The following is a 21,578-nucleotide window of genomic DNA, read 5'->3' as shown; positions in this document are numbered from 1 at the left end:
GAGTAAAACCCGGGTTGGTCTTCTGACCTCGCTTGACTTGTGCAGGACTCAGCCCTCATAGCAGGACTCGTTTCTAGCCACTTCATGACTCGTTCACTCCGGTCCCCCAGGACTCAGCTCCTTTGGTCATCCAGCTCAGCTCTTACGTCACTGCTGTACCTGTTACCGATTTTCGGCCTAACAGATTGGCGCCATCCGTGGGACCCCAGAACTAAAAGTCGTTCTCAAACATCTCACAAAAAATGGCAGGGCGCAAGAATGCGCGGGTACCAGCTGCACGGACTGATCAAGCCGTGCTGCCTCGCAGGACCCGAAGTGAACGAATCGCCTCGCTGGTAGTGGCGGCCTCTGCAACAGCTGAGCAGAGCCCCGCTAGCTCAGAGCACCTGAATCCGCTGCCCACTCCGGAGCAAGTTCAAGCTCTATTTCAACAGATGACAGCTCTCGTTGGGCAGTATCAGCAACTGCTTCAGACGCCTTCACAACCTCCCCCAGAGGCTCCGCGATCTGTCCAAGGAAGGCTAAACGTCCACAGGGGAGAGTTGTCGCGCCATGGTGAGGATCGAACTCACCACTCCACCAGACAAGTCCATCACCTCACAGTGAGGCATGCCCGAGCAGAACCTTACCGCCATCAGAGGTCACGGTCCCGCTCCGCACCAAGGCCCCGAGCTCACGAAGATCGTGCTCCACCAGTGAAGTCCAGGTCTCGTCGAAGGAGTCCGGAGAGCCAGTCTGGCTCCGCGGTAAGCCGATCAATGGGAAGAATCAGGCCCGCGGAGCACAGGACAGATCCGCTCCTACAGAGAATGGAGGAGATGGATCACCGGATAGAAGAGCTGGCGAAGGATCAGAGACGGCCCGCCTCCAGGGCGTTCTCAAGCAGAACGCCGTTCACTGATGATGTCCTGGGTGCTCCAGCACCCAAAGGCTTTAAAATGCCCGCTGTCCCGCAGTACGACGGGACCACTGACCCCGTCGACCATTTGGAGACATTCAGAACAATGATGCTCCTTCACGGCGTCTCCGACGGCTTCATTTGCAGAGCGTTTCCAACGACGCTAACTGGCGCGGCGAGAGACTGGTACTCCAGGATCAAACCGAACTCCATCAGTAATTTCGATGATTTCGGAGAGGATCTGGTACGCCACTTCATGAGCAGTCGCAGGCCGAAGAAAATGACAGCATCTCTGATGGATTTGCGACAGGACGACAATGAGCCTCTGAAAGTGTTCGTCCGCCGCTTCAACAGGGAGGCACTTCAGGTGCCCAATCTAGATCCCTCAGCAGCTATGAATGCGCTCCTCGCGGGTGCCAGATCTAATGACTTCCGTCGGGCCGTAGCCCGACAAAATCCGCACTCACTGGCAGATCTCATGGCCGGGGCAGAGGAGTACATAACAGTGGAAGAAACCTTGGCAGCTCTTAATTCAAATCGGAGGATAACCTCAAAAGAGAAAAATCCCACCAAGCAACGCAGGGAGGATAAACCTCCCCGGAGAGAGAAGTCTCTGCCTCCTCAAAGAAGAGGAGAGAACTTCACGCCCCTCAACACATCTAGAAAACATATATTGGCTGCCATCAGCGAAGAAGAATTCGTGAAGTGGCCTGCGAGAATGATCTCCAAAGGGAACAAAAGAGATCCCTCAAAATACTGTCGCTTCCACAAGGACCACGGCCACGACACGGATGAGTGTTGGCAGCTCAAAGAGGAAATTGAGCAGCTTATCGGCCGCGGTTATTTGAAAAAGTACATTCGAACTGATGGCCGCAAACAAGAACGAAGAGAGAAGAGCCCCCGAGGCAGCAGTCCTCGAAGATCACAGCCGCCCCCTGCTCGTAACAAAACTCCTCAGCCGCCCAGTACGCAGCAGGAGGCACCTCGATCTCAGCCAAGGGGGGTCATCGGTACAATAATGGGTGGACCAGCCGCCGGAGGCACATCCTCTGCTGCCCGCAAAGCATATGCGCGACGAGTTAACGCCGTGCACACAACCAGCAAAAAGACTAGAACGGAGAATGAGATCTCCTTCTCAGATGCAGATCTGGACAACATGATCCTACCCCACGACGATGCACTGGTTTTAACCATGCTCGTTGCCAACTGGGAGGTGAAGAAAATTCTCGTGGACAATGGGAGCTCAGCGGACATTTTATACTACCATGCCTTCGAGAAAATGATGATAGGTGACGACCGTCTGAAGCCGGCGAACTCGGATCTATTTGGCTTCTCCGGAGAGGTCGTAAAGGTGGTAGGGCAGATTGAGCTCCCCGTTCTTGCTGGAGACCCACCTTGTCAAGCCTTCGCCATGGTCAACTTCCTGGTAGTAAAGGCCACCTCGGTCTATAATGCTATCCTGGGACGGCCTGGCCAGAACCTGATCCGTGCAGTGGCTTCGGCTTACCATCAGAAAATGAAGTTTATAATGCCCAATGGCGTGGGCGAAGTCCGAGGAGATCAGCCTCAATCCACGGAGTGCTACGCGAAGGCACTCAAAGGCAAAAATGCAGTGGAATCACTGCCAATTGAACTACTTGATGTAAGGGACGAACTCAGGGGGAACCAACCCGTTGAAGATCTCATCTCCATCCCACTATGCCCAAAAGACAGTGAGAAGGTGGCTCTGATCCGTTCTTCACTCAGCAATAGCATTCAGCATCAGCTTGCTGAGTTTCTCCAGGAGAATGCAGATGTTTTTGCATGGGTTCCTGCTGATATGCCAGGCATTGACCCAGAGATCAGCACCCACCGACTCGGCGTCGATTCGACATGTAGACCGGTCAAGCAGAAGAGGAGATATTTCGCTTTTGAAAGGCGACAGGCAATAAAAGAAGAAGTGGAGAGGCTTTTGAAAGCTGACCTCATTCGCGAGATCGGTATCCGGACTGGTTGGCGAATGTAGTCCTAGTCAAGAAGGCAAATGGAAAATGGAGGACATGCGTCGACTTCACCGACCTGAATAAAGCTTGTCCTAAGGACAGCTATCCACTCCCGAAGATCGACCAGCTCATTGACGCCACGGCGGGTGTGGACCCCGATCCGAGAGAGGCGCGGTGGTGAGGACGTGTGCCCCCACGCGAGTCAGTCTCAGGATCATCCACGTGAATGGAGAGCTCTACCAAGGAACTCTCGAAAGAATAATGCCCCTCACAGCATGAGTGGCGATACAAAGGTGAGATACCTCCCGATTCGGGGACTAGCCCAGATTCGAGGCGTACCTTAAACAAAGAAGAGTCGCCATCCAAGGAAAAAGGCAAATGGGCCCTGGATCCCATACTATGCTCTGTTGCAACGGATAACCAGAGATATAAAATAAGGTTCGTGCCTGGTTACGAATTCGGAAGGTCTAAAGAGCACCTCATCCGCCCAAGTGCAAACACCTGGTCTCTTATGCCATTTACTTAATAATTTTGAAGAGCTTTGGGCGAAAATCATATGGAATGGGAATGAATATCTTCGAGAAGACGTCTATCTAATCATGCATGTCTCGGAGACGAAATCAAAGGCACACAAGATAAAATAAAAGAAACATGTGTCACCTAAGCATAGCTAGGTTATAAGTGACATGCCTAATGGGTGTCTAAGTTCTAATGAACAAACACATGCACGACACACCAAAAAAGTATAAGGTCTGCGCAATAAAGTAAGAAAACACTGCAAAACATAGAAAAATGACTCGATACCATACAACCCTAAGACTCTAATCTATACCTAGGCCCGAGTCTTTAGATGATCTGATGTTCATCCAAAGAAGCCTACGTATCCCCGCCTCCACGAGAATCAAGGCAACGTAGTTCTTCGCACCTATTCTAAGCTATGATGCCTAAGACATCCAGACTTCTATCCTAGACTCGATCTAAAAGACCGGACTAGTTCTTAAAGCTTCTTGTGTGATTATTTAAATTCCAATGGATTGTAGATTTTAGGACACCCTATATGCCTTAACTAAATGCAGGTTAGCCCTAAGCTAATGCAGGTGGTTCCTATAATCTATGTGTAGCTAGGCTGTACGCCCTAAGGGAAACAATGGGATCACTAGCGTATCCAAGACTTAATCATCAGTCGGCGATATGAATCGCCAACTGACTGGACGGAGGCGCTCCTATAACTCTAGGACAAACTCCTAACTCTAACACAAACACAAACAAACCACACAACACATTAAAAGACAAACTCAAAACTCTAAAACTCTTTATCTAGGACAAACTCCTAACTCTAGAGGAAGATCTTTTTGAAAAGGTTTTGAAGAAGTTTTGTATTTTTGAAGGTTCGAAATGTTTATTTTTAAAGGTTTGGCTGGACTTGGGATAAAGATCCCAAGCTGCACTACGTACCTTGTGGAAGAGGATCAAGCCAACGTAGTTCGAAACAGATTTCCTAACTACTCCTAATGACTCAAGATTTTTGAGATTTTTGGTTATTCAGATGTTTTTGTTGTTTTTAAGTGTTTTTGACTCAAGGGGGACAAATCTTATCATCATAAAGGGAGGACAGACTCCTGATATCCCGCAAAGGTTGGACAGCATCCTATGCTTTGCGGGGGAAAAGAACAGAAACACAGCTCTGCAAGGGTTGGACAGCATCCTATACCTTGTAAGAGTGGATAAAAACATGATACGATGAGAGGTAGAATAGAATCCTAACCCCTATGATGATAGAATTTGATTCCTGAACAAGAGGATTGACTCTCTAGACTAAGGACGGATTCCTATGCTAGTGGACTATCAAACTAAGATAAAGCTCACAAGTAATAAGGAAAAAGAGACCTTGTGCATATTTGGTAAAGGTAAAACACCCAGCCGGGCCGGACAGCTACCTAGCCCTAGGGTGCAACAAATGTGCAACCCAATACCCATAAGGGTAAGGGGTATGATGCCAAGCCGAGTAGGATGTTCTCCCAAAACCAAATGATGCACAAAGATGAGGATGCTAATAGAATGAGACTGGGCAAGTCTCTTAGACATATAGGTAGGACAGAGGAAAAAAAATGCGAACAAGGAAAAAGAGACCTTGTGCCTATTTGGTTTAAGTAAAACACCCAACCGGGCCGGACAGCTACCTAGCCCTAGGGTGCAACAAATGTGCAACCCAATACCCATAAGGTAAGGGGTATGATGCCAAGCCGAGCAAGGTGTTCTCCCAAAACCAAACAACGCACAAAAAGGAGGGTTTAAGACCTATGAGACTAGAGGTAGTCTTCTAGAGGTTAACTCAGGTTGATTCATTAATGAGACAATGCCTGTCTCCAAAGATTTGGATCTAAAAGACTAGGCAAGTCTTTTGAGAAAATAGAATGCTATTTGGACTGTGCAAGTCCCCCTAGAGATGAGCTTGGGCTAGCACCTTCATCGCCCTTGCAAAGAGAGGGGATTCTAGTATCTAGAAAAATTTAACAGAAATCTGTAAGACTGTGTTAGTCTATCAAAAGAGAGGAAAAGGCTACCAGATAATCACAAATTCCATTCTATTCTTATAAAAATAAATCAAGTGCTAAGCAAAGAAGAATATACAATCTAATAGCAATCATAAAATAATAAATAACACCAATTAGTCCAGACCAGCCGCTGGATAGCCTAATAAAGTAAAAACCATATTAAACACTTCAAAACCAACCACAAACCCCAATACGGGGACTCCAATGAAATCAGATGATGCCAAAGTAATCATCTGATATCATATACACATGATAATATTTCTAAACCCGCCTTGAGATCAGACAGTACTCATGTCGATAATATCGAACAGAGTAGTCATCTGATCTCCTTCTTCCTATTAATAATTTATTTAAATAAATAAGGCAGCAAGTAGTAAACTAATCAGTGGACAGCAATTATGTGCTAGTGAAACAACCAATGGGCAGCAATTTATGCAAAATAAGGGGTAGCAAGTAATGAACCATTAATGGACAGCAGCTATATACTAGTGAAAAAGATCAAAGGGCAGCAGTTATGTATAGAATAATGGGCTTGGGCTATCGCCTTCATCACCCTCTCCTACATATAATCCCCATTCTTATTCTAATAAACACAAATTATACCAAAGCATGGAACTGTACCTTTGTCACAATACAAAATTAATTAGGTAGCTAATTGAACTTGTATCAGTTGGTGGTGTAAAAAAAAAGAAAACTATACTTTACAATAGTAATGCAAGCATTTTTAAAGGAAAATTGAATTTGTAACAACTATCCTATAGCATCTAATTTCAAATACTAACACCAAGATGTGTATGCAAAATCTATACTGAACATAACATAAAAAAATATTAAAAATAATGATTCCAGCATGATCATTTGACACATAATTCTAATAGAGCAACCTGTAAATGTTCTATCTTCAACAATTACTTCATCTAAAACACCCATTTTCTTGAGCCCAAATACAAGAAAAGAATATGATGATCGAATATAAATGTATCTAAATACTATAAGAGCATTTAAACAGTGTCATATTTCCAAAACAGTCATACAGTTAATATAATTGGATATTCTTTTAAATATGAAGCATAATCAACAAAATATATTTTTTTTATGAAAACATGATCACAATTTAGCCATATTGACCTTTTCAGCCATGAACAATATGCAATGATCAAATACTATTCTTAGTATAAAAATACAGGTGAACAAACCAAAGACAGGAGAACAAAACATTGCTACCCAAATAATCCACACCTTAAATCCAAAGTATTTCAAATTTGTCCCATTGGGATAAGCATCTTAAAGATCAAGGGAAACTAATAAGAAAAATGAACCTCAACTATATAGAGAACTTGAAAGAAAAGCTTTGAACAACTTTGTGCAAATGTTTAATAGTACCAACATCAATATAGGTGTGCAACAGCTATCAATATCAAATGTTCATGATCTAATTTGCGCAAAAACTGGAGCATATGGATGAATTTACACCACAAGAATTGGGGCAGTACTTTTGGCAGAACTGTGAGCTAAATATATGGTCAGGATTGTACTAAACAGGGGCTGATTCAAGGATTAAAAATATGTGCAACATTGGACAGAATCTGTGAATAGAATATGTGCAGAAAAAACTGGACAGAATCTGTGAGTAAAATATGTGCATTTTTGGACAGAATCTGTAAATAGAATATGTGCAGAAAAATTAGACAGAATCTGAGGGTAAAATACGTGCTTAAAGCAAGGCTGAACTATTATTTTTAGTGCAAAGTTAGGCTGAACTGTTGAGCAGATAAATGTGCCAAAACTGAACTGAATCCATGATAAAATAAGGGCTGTTTTAACTATGCCAAAACAGGGGCTGTTTTGTGCTAAAACTGGGTTCGCATTGTGCCAAAACAAAGACTGACTCATTCAAAACAGGGATTAAATCATGGGATAAACTACAGTAAAATAGGGGTTGAATCATGACTGAATTGTGGACAGATTTTATGTATAACAGGGAGTTGGCTTCTAGACAGATTTTGTGCAAACATAATGACGAATTTTGTGCCAAAATAGAGACAGATTTATGTGTTGAAACAATGACAGATTGGTGCGTGAAATGGGCTTTAAGACTTTTGAAAGGAGAAGAATTCTCTAACTAAAGAAAAGAGAATAAGAGGGGAAAGAGTATTATCACAATTAAGTAATTCCCTTCAAAATTGGGCTTGGGTCATCTGACACATTTCGGTTTTTGTATGATGGTAAAAGATAAAAAAAAAAAAATGATATTATCACAATCATATTTCAGCATCAGTACTAACCCAGCTTGACACTTGATGTTTAAAGAGAAATAAAAAAAAATCAAATCACTCTTATGAAAAATCTAAAAGGGAAACATGTTGACTGAAATTACGCATGTAAACCAAATATGATTATGAAAATGACAAGGTATTTATCAAATCAAGCATTCATAAAGGAACAATGCATCATATAAATGTGAAGCAATAATCATAAACCTATAAGAGCAGTTGGATAATCCAAATGGTCACGCAAATATAGTACAAAAATCCAAATGTAACCATTCCAATATACTAGTCACAATCTACCCACTCCCAACCGATTCTTGAGAACAATAGAGCTAAAGCTACATAATGTGGAAACTCATAATAGTAATTGCCATAGGTTATTAGAAAAAACTACAGGGCTGTTCATATTAAGTAATTCTTTCATAAAAAAATAATTCTGAAAATAAAAGCTCTGAATGGTTCATAATAACAACATCATTTGACAGAATAGGATTGATGAACTCACAACTAGATCATGATATGCACCATTTAGAAGTTCCAAACGGGTGAGCTTAAGTAGGGCATCATCTATCTCAATTACTTCAACTGATTTGGATCTTAAAGCATAGATAGCTAATTGGATTTTTATTTCTTTTAACTTCCATACAATCTAGAACATATTCTATGTTTTGTTAACCATTGTAACAGAACATACTTTGAATTACGTAAATAAAGGTGACAAATCATGTTTTGTATTCTTATCAACTAGTGTAACAAAATATACTGTAAATCCTCTCAATAAATGCAACAGATCATATCCTAAAATTTCATCATACTGTGCATAGAATATGCTCTAAAATTCCCTTAACAAATATATCAAAACATGTTCTAAATTTCCTTTGAAATCATTATCTTTGCCAATTAAAAATCACTCCTTTTAACAACTTAAACATACTCTCACGTAAGCAATGAAGCATTAAAAGTAGATCTGGTGTAATGTAGTAAAGAAAATTTTAGGAAAGGTTTAGAAAATATGCTCCAAAAATGTAAACATCAGCAAAAACAAACCATCACATTCAAGCATCTAGCATTTTAATCAAAACAACAAGAAATTCATGTTCATTTTTGTTGAAATGATTACTTACCTTTTCCCTCTCTGCTGATTTTAACCTTCTTTCTCTGAATCTCTGAATGAAAACGTGAGTTTGAACTTGTAGAGGCTGGCCGGAGAGGAAAATCTGACTCCTCTTTTCTAGCTTTCTAACTTCTCTCTCCTTGATTTCTTTTTGGATTCCTTGGAGGAGATGAAACTTAGGTTAGGGTTTGGGAGAATTCCTCTCAGGCTCTCTTGTTTTCTCTCTGCAATTTGAAATTAGCCAATCAAAACACGGTCAGAATCCGGCAGATCTGGTAGAACTTTAATGACCGGAGCTTCAATCGGAGAAAATGATCGGAAGATCAGATCAGGTTAAGGCTCGGATTTTAGGGAAAAAGATCTAAGGTTCAATTGAAAGTTAGGGTTTCAAAAGGAATGAGAACATGCTAGATTAAGAAGAAAAAGGAAGCAGACGAGAACAACACTACTATCGGTCAGAGATGTGCCTGATCCCGGCCGGAATCTTGGCCGGAGAAGAAGAGATTGGACGGAAAAAATGGAAAAAAAAAGAGGAAGTTTTGAGTTGCAGATCTAATTTCTCTCTCCTCAGAGTCTCTCTCTCTAGAAATTAGTAAAAAGCTAAGATTTTCTTAAAAATGAGCTTAAGTGAGTATTTATAGGAAAAATATGAAGTTGATATTGGCACCAAAATTGATGGGCGCACAAATGCGCGACTCCTCTGGGATAATGCACCCCCTATACTTGATAACGGCACTAACTCAACTTGTCTTTTTCGAATTTTCTTGGCGGATTTTTCTGAAATTTTGCCGAGACAATTCTGGGATCCTAAGGCTTCTAAAAATGTATTCATGGATATTTGGGGTCTTTGGATAACTTGAATTTTCCCTAAAATACAAGGTTTTTAGGGTAAAATGAAAACCTAGTGGGCCTTCCCCTCATTTGCACTACACACACCATTTCAGCCTGATTGTTGGGCAAACGAGTCCCGATCTCGATGAAATTTTGCAGGGGGTTAAAAGAGACCCTAATCCAGCCTAGGGCGAAGTTTGGGACCCTAATGCTGAGATTCGGATGGATTTGGCACGAGCCGGGAAGGTTTAGGGCTTAGTCAAAATGGGGTGTCTACAGATGCCCCTCTTTGGCAGAGCGTGCTTGTCGCGCGAATGTCAAAGCTGAACAGACGTCACATTTTGACTAGCCCCAAAATTGATTTAGAGAAAAGGATGGAGAAAATGACTTGGTGAAGGTTGGATTATTAAAGGGTTGGTTTGTTAGGAATGTTGGTTTTCTGCTCCGAGGCGGATGGTTTTATGCTCAGAGGCAAATGGTTTATGCACGGAGGTTGAAAGGTTTTAGCTTAGATGCTAGGGAATTTTAGCTCGGAGGCCTGAGTCTTTGCACAGAGGCTTGTTTCTATGTTCAAAATCATGGTTTTATGCTCAGAGGCGAGGATTTATGCTTGGAAGCAAGGTTTTATGCTCAAAGGCAAGGATTTATGCTCGGAGGCAAGGAATTTATGCTCGGAGGCAGGATTTAAGCTTGGAAACAAGGAATTTATGCTCGGAGGCAATGATTTATGCTCGGAGGCAAGGATTTTATGCTCGGAGGCAGGGTTTTACGCTCGGAGGCACGGATTTATGCTCGGAGGCAAGGAATTTATGCTCGGAGGCAGGGAATTATACTCGGAGGCAATGGGTTTATGCTTGGAGGCAGGATTTTATGCCCGGAGGCAGGGTTTTATGCTCGGAGGCAGGGTTTTATGCTCGGAGGCAGGGAATTATGCTCAGAGGCAAGGTATTTATGCATAAAAGCTTGATTTTTAGCTCGGAGGCTAAATGGTTTATGCACAGGTGCAGATGATTTAATTTGAATGCTTGGTTTATTTACATTTTTTTGATAGAAACTCCACTGGGGATTATGAGATAGATTTTCAATAAGATGATAAGAAAGACTCTCAGAGGAATTTGACCAAAAACTCTACTGAAGCTCTTCTTATCTTCATTTAATGAAATTAATTATCTCAATTATCAGAGTTCACTTGATATCTTTTATAACCTGAACAGGTTATAAAAGATGCCCCTAGTACGAATTTACTTCCATGACAAATTCATAGGAGAACAAACATAGGGAACATTGTAGAAAAGGTTTTCATTTCCTGAATTTTTGAAGTTACAAATCTTTTCAAATACAACAGACTGAATCTGATAATCTTCTTCTCTTTCTGTCCGCTGCCAATACTTCGAATGGTCTGAGTACTATCCTTTTGAACTCTGCTCTGCTCTGTATCACTTTCGAGAATCTACAACCTCATCATTTTTCTATCACTCCAACCTTGGAGAGACATTGACCACACAGGACTCCCCACACAAGACCTTGGAGTTTAACCTTGACTTTGACAAGGACTGAACTGTGGCTAACAACAAAGGAGGACTTCGACCATGACTTGAATTCTAAGAGAAACTGAATCTGCTTTTCAGCCTGATAAGTATTTTAAAATGGTATAGTCTACCACTTCTTAGAATCTTTCAAAAACCGTATTTAAAGGTGTTTCATTCCTCTTTTCAGGTTTTCCGTCATGGTTATTATTCATTTGGTTTGCTTAGTCTTAACTCCTTAGCTTTTAGAATGTCAGAAGAATCTCTACTGGCGCTTACTCAGACTTCAGAGTAATGCCTCAGAAGAAATAAAAGTCTTGCTGGCATTCAGAGGTTTTATCCTTTTGAAGTCACTGCCATGACCAAATCACCTTTTCAGGTTTTTGATTTGGCGGGCCGCCTGCCTTATATTTTGTCTGGACTGTCTGCCCTTGCAGATTTTCTATCCAGCAGGCTCTGCACCTTGATTTTTGCCTAAGCCGCCCTTTCGGGTTTTCAACTTAGCAGGTGAATGACCCTAATTTTTGCCTAGACCGCCCTTTCGGGTTTTCAGTCTAGCGGGTCTAAGACTCCATCATTTTTTTTTCTTTTCTTTCTGTTTCTCTACAAACCTGGACCTAAAATACACCAGAAGGACTTTTAGGTAGGCTTGGGTTCAAACAGGTTAAAATTTTGGTTTGTTTTATGTATTTAACCGAATCTGGCCCTCCAGACTGCCTACGTATCCCCAAAGAAAATGGGAATCAGGTCCGCGTAGTTCGCCCATTTTTGGGGTTTCAAGGATTTTTTGTTTTGTTCTTTCTTTCATATTTTCAAGGATTTGAAAGATTCGAAGGATTTGAAGAATTTGACCGAACCCGAATTAATCAGGTGGCCTACGTATCCTGTAAAAAGGAATCAGGTCAGAACGTAGTTCAAGCTTATTATCTTTTATGACGCAAGTCATAAAAGATGCCCCTGGTTTGTGTTTGTCAAGAAAAAGGGATTTTTTTTTTATAGGCCCAAAGGGTTTGCAAACGGTATTTTGACTTTTGGGTTGTTAGCTTTTGACTCTGATCGATCAAGGATGGCCTCCTGGTGTATTTAAGCATAGTACTTCTTTAGTTGGTCCAGGTTTGTAGGTTCTGTTAATTTTTCTCCATTTTCATTGAGGAGTCTTACGGCTTTTCCAGGCAGGACTTCATCAACAATGTAAGGACCAGACCAGTTTGGCCTGAATTTTCCTCTGGGATCGAACACCGGTGCTCGATAAGATTTCAAGACGAGATCTCCGGGTTTCAGGTCACGAACCTTGACTTTCTTATTGAATGCCCTTTCAATTCTTCTCTGATACCCTTGGATGTGGTATAAGGCTCTGAGCCTCTTTTCATCAATCATCTGCAATTCATCGTGTCTGGCTTTGGCCCACTCAGACTCTGGCAGATTCGCTTCCATCATAACTCTTAAAGACGAGATTCTCACTTCAACAGGGAGGACTGCTTCCATTCCGTAAACTAGAGAGTACGGAGTTACACCTGTAGAGGATCTGATCGACGTCCTGTAAGCCCACAAAGCATATGGGAGTTTATTCGACCAATCCTTATAAGTCTCGGTCATTTTGCTAATAATAACCTTGATGTTCTTATTAGCTGCCTCTACAGCACCATTTGTCTGCGGTCTGTAAGGAGATGACTTATGATGCTTGATTTTAAATTCTTCGCACAGGTGCACCACCTCTTTCTTGAAGTGAGATCCATTGTCAGAAATCAACTCATGAGGTACTCCATATCTGCAAATGATGTTTGCACGGATGAACTTCGCAACTGTATTGGAAGTTATGGAAGCATATGAAGCAGCTTCTATCCACTTCGTGAAATAGTCAATGGCCACCAAGATGTACTCGTGCCCACTTGACGACTTAGGATAGACTTTGCCAATGATATCAATCCCCCATACTGAAAATGGCCATGGCGAGGTCATAGAATGCAGCTCTGACGGAGGCACATGAATAAGATTCGCATAGACTTGGCATTTATGACATTTCTTCACAAATGCGAAACAATCTGTTTCCATTGAGGGCCAATAGAAACCGAGTCTAAGGATCTTCCTTGATAGCATTTTACCATTCATGTGAGGACCACAAACACCTTCATGTGTTTGTTCAATGAGCTCCGCAGCCTGATCTTCATCAACACACAGAAGCTGAATCCCATCAAAGGATCTTCTGTACAATTCTTCACCACAAATGATGAAGTTAGCGGCGAATCTCTGAAGAGTTTTTCTCTCTTTGCTGGAAGCTTCAGGGGGATGTCCATTGCCTGAAATGAGATTTCGGATATCAGTATACCACGGTTTTCCATCTGGACATCGCGCTGATATCTCAATGGCATTTACATGCGCTGGAGCCCATTGCGACCTCACAGCTAAAGGCTGGACCTCCATTGTCTCAGAAATATCCAACATCGAGGCTAAGGTAGCCAAGGCGTCTGCAAAATGATTCTTGGTTCTTGACAGATGGGTAAATGTGATACTCTTGAATTTCTTGGCCAGAGACTCGAGATAGAAATTATACGGGATTAATTTTGATTCTCTTGTCTTCCAATTACCATTGGTTTGACAAATTATCAGAATTGAATCTCCAAATACATCAATCTCTTGGACTTTCAAAATTAAAGCTGCCTCAAGTCCTGCGATACAAGCTTCGTACTCTGCCATGTTATTTGTACATTCGAATTGTAACTTGATGGATATCGGGATGTATTCTTTCTTGGGAGATACAAGCACTGCTCCTATTCCTTGTCCTCGATTGTTTACAGCTCCATCAAAGTACATTATCCATCTCGTACTTGGAATTTCTTCTTCAAGTTCCATGATCTCTTCATCAGGAAATTCAGCCTTCAGAAAAGCATTCTCCTCAACAGGAGCATCAGCTAGCTGCTCAGCAATAACCCGTCCTTTGACGGATTTCTGAGTGACGTATGTGATGTCAAACTCAGATAACAATAGCAACCATCTTGCAGTTCTTCCTGTAAGGGCGGGCTTCTCGAATAAGTACTTCAACGGATCCATCCGTGAAAGCAAAAATACCTTATTCGATAAGAGATAATGCCTAAGCCTTTGAGTCGCCCAGACTAATGCTAGACAAGTCTTTTCCAAGATAGTGTACTTTATCTCGTACTCTAGCATTTTCTTGCTGATGTAGTAGATAGGCTTCTCCTTCTTAGATCCTACATCTTGCTGAGCAAGCATACAACCCATTGCTGTATCTGTGATGGACAAATACATCAACAATGGTTGACCAGGAATGACTGGGGATAAGACAGGAGGCAAAGACAAACACTGCTTGACCTTTTCAAATGCTTCCTGACATTCTTCATTCCATTTCTTGGAGGAATTCTTTTTTAATAACTTGAAGATGGGTTCACATGTCATAGTTAAATGAGATATGAATCTCCTCAAGTATTGCACTTTGCCAAGGAATCCACGAATTTGCTTTTCCGTCTTTGGTGGTTGCATTTCTTGGATAGCCTTGATTTTCTGAGGGTCCACTTCGATTCCTCTTTCACTGACCATGAATCCCAGCAACTTCCCTGACGTGACCCCAAATACACATTTATTTGGGTTCAAGCGAAGTTGAAACTTTCGGATTCGCTCAAAGAACTTTCTCAAAGCGACTGTATGCTCTGGCCGAGTCTTGCCTTTGACAATCATGTCATCGACATAGACCTCGACCTCCTTATGAATCATGTCATGAAGAAGAGTAGTTGCAGCCCTCTGATAGGTGGCACCAGCATTCTTGAGTCCAAACGGCATAACTCTATAGCAATATGTCCCCCACTGAGTAATAAATGCCGTCTTCATCATGTCCTCGGGCGCCATCTTGATCTGATTGTAGCCTGAAAACCCATCCATGAAGGATAACAGAGCATGTCCAGCAGTGTTGTCTACTAGGATATCAATGTTCGGAAGAGGAAAATCATCTTTCGGACTGGCCTTGTTCAGATCTCTGAAGTCAACGCACATCCTGACTTTTCCATCTTTCTTGGGCACAGGAACTATATTTGCAAGCCATTCGGGATATTCCACTACTTCAATGAATTTTACCTCAAGTAGTTTCTTCACCTCATCATGAACCTTTAACTCCCATTCTGTTTTAAGTTTTCGGAGTTTTTGCTTCTTAGGCTTTATGCCAGGGATTAGAGGTAATCTGTGTTGGACAATATCTTCGCTCAATCCCGGCATGTCATCGTAAGACCAAGCAAAGACCTCCTTAAACTCTTTTAGCAAGGTGATTAATTCTTTGCGCTCCTCAGGAGATAAAGTTTTGCCAATCCGAATCTCCCGAATTAAAGTTTCATCACCTATATTTACAGTTTCAATTTCTTCTTCGAGTGGTTTTGCTCGGCGAATCTCCTCTTGTTGAATCATGTATTTGATTTCAAAAGGAGTTTCGTCGGCTTCCTCGTTTGAGGGGGAGTCTTGATTATTATTATTATTAGTTATTTGATCAGGCTTTGAAGCAGAATCAGAAACAGAATTAGAAATAAAGACAGGATCGTACACAAATGAGTCTTTTATTTCTTTTGCAGAATTGATGATTACATCGAATGATTCACCCACATCGGGTGTTACAGACTCTGAATTCAAATGAAATGACATGTTGACATCAGTATCAACATAGACAGGACTATGTACAAATGAAGAATCAGCAAAAACATCCTCTGACTGAGACTCGACAGGGACCGACTCTTCACCACCTCCGAGAACTACTCCGACCTCTATGGTACCTGCATCAAAAGAAAAGTTAGAAATGACAGACTCTGGGTTGAACTCAGAAACTGACACATTTTTTGAAATGACTGACTCTTTTGAAAGGACTGGACTATACTGGAGGACTACTTGGGGTATAACCTGTGCGGTCCAATTGTCTAAGGGTCCAGTGGCTGGAGTAATGCAATCCCTTGGGCTCGTGAAGGGCACATCTCCTCCAATCATAGCGATGATTGGGGCCTCAACCTGATATAGGGAGTCTAGGAGATGCGGCTCAATATTTTCTGCCCAATCTGCAGCTGGTTTTTCTGCTATCGATGCCAAGGCAAACTGCTCACTGTAGAAATCTTCTGACAACTCATCTGTGAAGAAGATCTCTAACCCTGGAAGCCTCTTCCCAGTCTTATCGCACCAGGTCTCAGGAAAACCATAGAACGGACAGTCTGCCCCTTCTCTTCTGAATCGGCCATTCATAATCATGCTGTACGGTCCTGTCGGAAATTCTGTACCCCGACGACGGCATTCAGCCCACTTCATCATATAACGCTTCATTTCTTGAACCTCTTTCGGAGTTGGCTCGTACCCTAACCCGAATAATCCGCCGACTGCTTTCAATTCCGGCCACTCAGTTGGGCCCTGCAGATTTCTTCCCAGACCAGTTCCCGGGACATAACCATATTTTCGCATTATCTTCACCACTTGAGTGTTCGTGCTTGATAAAAACATTATCTCTTCATTCATTGCTTCCCCAAAGGAAATTGTAGAGATTTCTAAAGAAAAACCGGTTAAACTAACATCTCTTGATTTTTCAGGGTTCAGTTCAGATGTTATTTGTCCAACTTCCGGCTCAGGGTCTCCTCGGACCGTTATCACTTTGTTATTCCTAACAAATTTCAACTTCTGATGCAAAGTTGAAGGAATAACTCCGACCTTGTGCAGCCAAGGTCGGCCCAGAAGAAGGAAGAAAGAAGTCTTTATATCGAGTACTTGGAATTCAACCTCAAAGGTTTCTCCCCCTATTTCGATATCGGTGGCCAGTATCCCGATCACGTCTCTTCTCGTACCATCATATGCTAATATGCCTTGCTCAGATGGTATGAAGTTGTTGGGCCCAAATCCCAAAGTAACAGCGGTGCTCAAAGGACATACGTTTAGAGCAGACCCGTTGTCTACTAGCACTTCAGGTACTCTTTTCTTGTTGCAGATTATGGTAATCCTGAGAGGTCGAGTGTGATCTCTACCCTCCGGAGGCAAATCCTCATCAGTGAAGGATAAAGTCTTTGAGGCCCTTGCCATGGCAACTAGACTGACTAGTTCGTCAGGAGTAATCTCGACTGACACTTGGGATGCGTTAAGCTCTCGAAGTACAACTTGTCGGTGCTTTGGGGATGCCATCAACAAACCCCAAATTGAAACATTAGCTTGTGTTTTCTTCAATTGTTTCAACAAGTTGTCTTCTTCTTCTTCTACAGTCTGTCTTTGCCACTGATTTTCTGATGCTCGGGCTATTTCGGCAGGATTCTCAGCTCTGAGTTCAACTGGCTTAAAGACCCGACCACCACGTGTGACATGACGAAGCTCGTCACACTGATCCTCTAGAAGCAACAAGTCTTCTTCCTCTAGTCTCAAAACATAGGGGACTTTTTCTTTCATCTCTTCTTCCTCCTCACTCTTGAGGACATAAGAACAAGAACACTCAGAGGATCCTGTTAATCCTTCATCTAGAGGGGACAATATGTAAGGTTTCTTGTTTTCGATCGCTTCATCTTCATCATCCCATCTCAGAACATACGGTCTATCAGAAATAACCGCACAAATACGGGAGTGATCTAAGAGGATTTCTTCAGTGAAAATGGCATACACGTTCGGGGGAGGCATTGCATGTGTAGGCAATGGGTTTCTAGTGACATTCGGTGCTTCAACGGCAAGATCCTTTGCTTCTATCATGTCTTGGATCTTGTGTCTTAAAGCCATGCATTTGTCAGTCAAATGCCCTGAATTCTGATGATAATCGCAGTACTGGTCCTTCCTCCAATACTTGGGCAAAGGGTTAGGAAGCTCTCTAGGTTCCAACAAAGTGATTTTTTTATCTCTCAGTAACTTCTTCAAAGCCACTGATAAAGAGTAAGGGAGAGGGTCGAACTGACGAAAGACCTTCTTTTCCATCGGCCTCCTGACCTCGGTCACTGCTCTGGATTGCGGTCGGTCATAACCTGGTGGTCTGGCATAATTGGGAGGCCCGGTATAGTTAACATTGTGCACCTCCTTTGGTGCCACAATAGGTCTTTTTCCTTCTCTCACATCAGACGAAGGTCTTGATCTCAGTCCCTTGGACAAAGCATCTTCGATTTGAGTTCCGGTTTTGATTAGAAAATCAAAATCAATGAAGTACTGGATCGCCATGTGGTGATAGTATTGAGATGATAAGTTTTTCACAACAATCTTAATCTGCTCTGAGTCAGGCAAACGGTGAGTCATCTGCGCTGCCTTTCGCCTCCATCGGCGAATGAAGGACGTGAAGGTCTCATTGTGACCTTGCTTCAATGCCTTCAGGTCTCTTTTAGTTACATCTATCCCTTCTTCCATGGAAAATTGCTCGACGAATCGATTTGCAACATCTTCCAAGGTTCTGATCTCTTCGGTTTTCAAGCTCAAAAACCATTTCTTTGCTGTTCCAGTAAGAGATCTAGGGAAAAGAAGAGCAATCTGCTCTGGAGTAAGCCCATGCTGCTGTAAGAGAGGAATAAGGGCTTTCAGATGACTCTTGGGACATCCTGTCCCATCATACTTATCATGATCCGGCATCTTGAAATTAGGAGGTAGCACAACTCCCGGTATTATCATATACTCGGCCATGTTTAATTTTTTCGGACCCTGCATTTTCATGCTCTCCATCTCCTGGGCCATCTTATCCAACCTATCGACTATCCCCTTGCCTTTATCCAGATGGGGGAGACAGTTCTCTTCTTCATACTGCTCGTCATCAGAATTGTCAAAGACCGGCAACACAGGAGGCTGAGCCATCGTAGGAGGTGGGCGAGGCATGATTGGGGTTTGCTGAGGTGCAGGATTCTTGGTAGTAGATTCTCTGTCATTCTTTAATCGGGCTATTTCTTCATTAATGGTACTCAATTGTAACATTATCGCTTTCATCATCTCATTGGTGTCCATACTATTTTGCCCATTCTCTGCCATCATTTCAGGGGTTGGTTGGACTGGTGAAAGTATTTCTTGAAAATTCAAGGAAGGCGATAAAGGAGAAGTAAAAGAAAAAGGTGACAAGGATTGCCGGCTCAGCCTGGAATCAGATGTCTGACGGGACCAGGTTGGTTTTGAAACGAGGATTTTCTTAGGAGCAATGGCTGCTCAATCAAGAATCCTGAAATGGAAGTATAATCACTAGATTAAAATTTTGATAATCGAGATAAACTATCTTGATCAAACAATGACAAAAGAAACAAAAACACACTTTCATTAATAAAATCCAAATTGTGATTACAACGGATGAAAAAAAATTAATCTCTGATCACAGCTGGATAAACAGACTGACAAGAATGGGAAATGTAGAAATCGGAATAACAAAACATGATATGGATCTTCAAGGTTCCTCAATCCGAGCTCGACGGCTTGCGGGCTCTTCCGATATTTCTCCACGTCGGAATTTGCGAGATAAACCTAACCTCCTTTCTATATTTTTGTTTCCCCAAGCAGCCACAATGGATCGGACGAGATCAGGAGTAAGATCTTCACAAAGAGGAGGGACTATGATTCCGGGAGGACATGGAATTCCCGTAATCTGATGGAGAATTCGAATGGGTGCATAAAAGGAAGATTTCTCGGTACCCATGAGGTAAACAAATGAATGTGGGTAAGTGCTAGTAAAAACATGAAAACATGAATGACTTACCCAGCGAAACTGGCTCTCCTCTACATGTTGTAACCAATTGTGCCATTCATCAATGGACTGAGGTTGGTTGGCTATTGGTTTCCATGTATGGAAATTCTTCAGGGTATACGGATTTTGTCGCTGAAGAATTTGAAATTTTTCACTAAGCCAGACATACAACAACTTCACACACCCACAGAAATTGTCTTTGATATTTTGGGAAGCAATAAGATCTAGTCCCAAAAAGGTCTCTGCTAACATGGTAGGAATGGGATTCCTCCCTTTGTTAATTTGGTCTACCACAGTTAACAAGGTTAACGGAGCAACACGAGGGTTTTTCCGAATGACATATCGCGCAAAGACACTAAAAATCAAAGCATTGCGTCGACAACTCTGAAAACGAGAGTTAGTAGGATCGACGTTTTCAGAAAAAAGGGTGATGAGGTTTTGAACTTGCACACACGTATCCGTTAAGCATGAAAGTGCATCAACGGTTTGATTTTTGAATAGCTTGCAAAAAATGAAATGAGAGGAATCTATGTTCGAAGATTGTATCCAAAGTCCATCTGTTGGAAGCTCTAATAAAGCACACCAATCTTCGAATATAGGACAAAGCTCGAATGATCCAAATCGAAAAACATGAAGATTAGGATCCCAGAATCTAGCGGCTGCTTGGAGAAACTTCCAATTTATATCGGAAACACTCAAATGATTGAAGGCACAGATGAACCGATCAGCCATACTCCTATCCGAGGATTCTAGCGGAAGAGCCCCAATAGTCTCGCTTATCCAGCCTTTCAACAAATTATTCGCCATGATTTAACCTAAACACAAAGAATAGGATGGGATAATTAGGGAATGGAGAATAACTTGGAATAAACAAAGAATAAAGATGGACTTAACCAATAATCACAAGAAGGATATAATTGGCGACATCAAATGTTCCATTGATGATCAAAGATGATCAGAGACTCAGGGAAGAGACCACGGTCATAAAATGACAAAAGTAGATCATAGACCGGATCTAAAACTGAAAGGTGGACGACAAAAATGTACGATCAAGAAGATCAATAATGATAGACTATGGTCATAGGGACAGCAGACAAGCTATCAACCATATCTAAGACAGGACGAACAATAATTTGAGTAATACAACAAAAGAATGGATAAATGAGATTTGCATTTGAAGGATGAAAACAGGTAATACTTATCATCATTAGGTCAAGGAATAAACCATAGCTATGAGTGTGACAGGTAGAAGCCACTAGCTAGGTTTAGATCTGAGAGATGAATATACACGACTGATTGATTCAAGCTAGGAATCTCTACTAGAAAGTAGGTCCTAATCTTATAATCAAAAGATATATGGACAAAATCTCCATGACTAGAGCAAAAGATAGGCCACGACCATGAGAGGGCAAGTAAAAGCCACTGGTCGGGTCTAGATCCGAAGAACGGACTAATATGACTAATTTGATTAGATAAGGAAGCCTCACTAATGAGTAGGCTCTAATCTGATAATCAAAATATAGATATATACATATATATCCTAATCAGGGGCACCAGCCCTAAATATGATCCCATAGAGTCAAGAAGCTTGACTCAAGACAGACATGTGAGTGTATTAGGACTGCGTCTGTAGTCACATAAGGTGAACTGCAATAATCTATGGATAGGACATGGCTTCTAAATCTAAGCTCCAACATGTGTAAGCAACACATGTTTCGTCCTTATATGAATGCAATATATATATAAGCACATGCAGAT

At 42.0% G+C, this 21,578-nt stretch overlaps 2 protein-coding genes across 2 annotated transcripts; both read right to left on the bottom strand.

Moving 5' to 3' along the window:
- Positions 1-372: 372 nt before the first annotated feature.
- Positions 373-14,026, bottom strand: LOC143863459 (uncharacterized). Its single transcript, XM_077374122.1, has 2 exons — positions 13,550-14,026; positions 373-507 (listed from the first exon to the last, which is right to left on the bottom strand). The coding sequence occupies exons 1-2, from the start codon at positions 14,024-14,026 to the stop codon at positions 373-375; spliced, it is 612 nt and encodes a 203-aa protein (XP_077230237.1).
- Positions 14,027-15,933: 1,907 nt separating this feature from the next.
- Positions 15,934-19,120, bottom strand: LOC143863458 (uncharacterized). The gene is made up of 3 exons (XM_077374121.1): positions 17,396-19,120; positions 16,067-17,305; positions 15,934-15,942 (listed from the first exon to the last, which is right to left on the bottom strand). Exons 1-3 carry the CDS (start codon positions 19,118-19,120, stop codon positions 15,934-15,936), a joined length of 2,973 nt encoding a protein of 990 aa, XP_077230236.1.
- Between the last annotated feature and the right edge of the window lie 2,458 nt (positions 19,121-21,578).

Source organism: Tasmannia lanceolata, unplaced genomic scaffold, assembly GCF_043159265.1.
Source record: "Tasmannia lanceolata isolate RefF3 unplaced genomic scaffold, GAP_Taslan_0.1 ptg000044l, whole genome shotgun sequence".
Lineage (NCBI taxonomy): Eukaryota > Viridiplantae > Streptophyta > Magnoliopsida > Canellales > Winteraceae > Tasmannia > Tasmannia lanceolata.
The sequence above is the reverse complement of the archived record's forward strand: the minus strand, read 5'-3'. Positions and strand labels throughout refer to the sequence as shown.

Excerpts from the sequence above, each read along its gene's own strand:
- LOC143863459 (XM_077374122.1), bottom strand. The coding sequence starts at position 14,026 with ATGGAACTTGAAGAAGAAATTCCAAGTACGAGATGGATAATGTACTTT. Across the intron at positions 508-13,549 it reads CGCAATGGGCTCCAGCGCAT|ATCGCGGAGCCTCTGGGGGA; the intron begins GTAAATGCCATT and ends TTCCTTGGACAG.
- LOC143863458 (XM_077374121.1), bottom strand. The coding sequence starts at position 19,120 with ATGGCAGAGAATGGGCAAAATAGTATGGACACCAATGAGATGATGAAA. Across the intron at positions 17,306-17,395 it reads ATCAGTGGCAAAGACAGACT|CACCGACAAGTTGTACTTCG; the intron begins GTAGAAGAAGAA and ends GCATCCCCAAAG.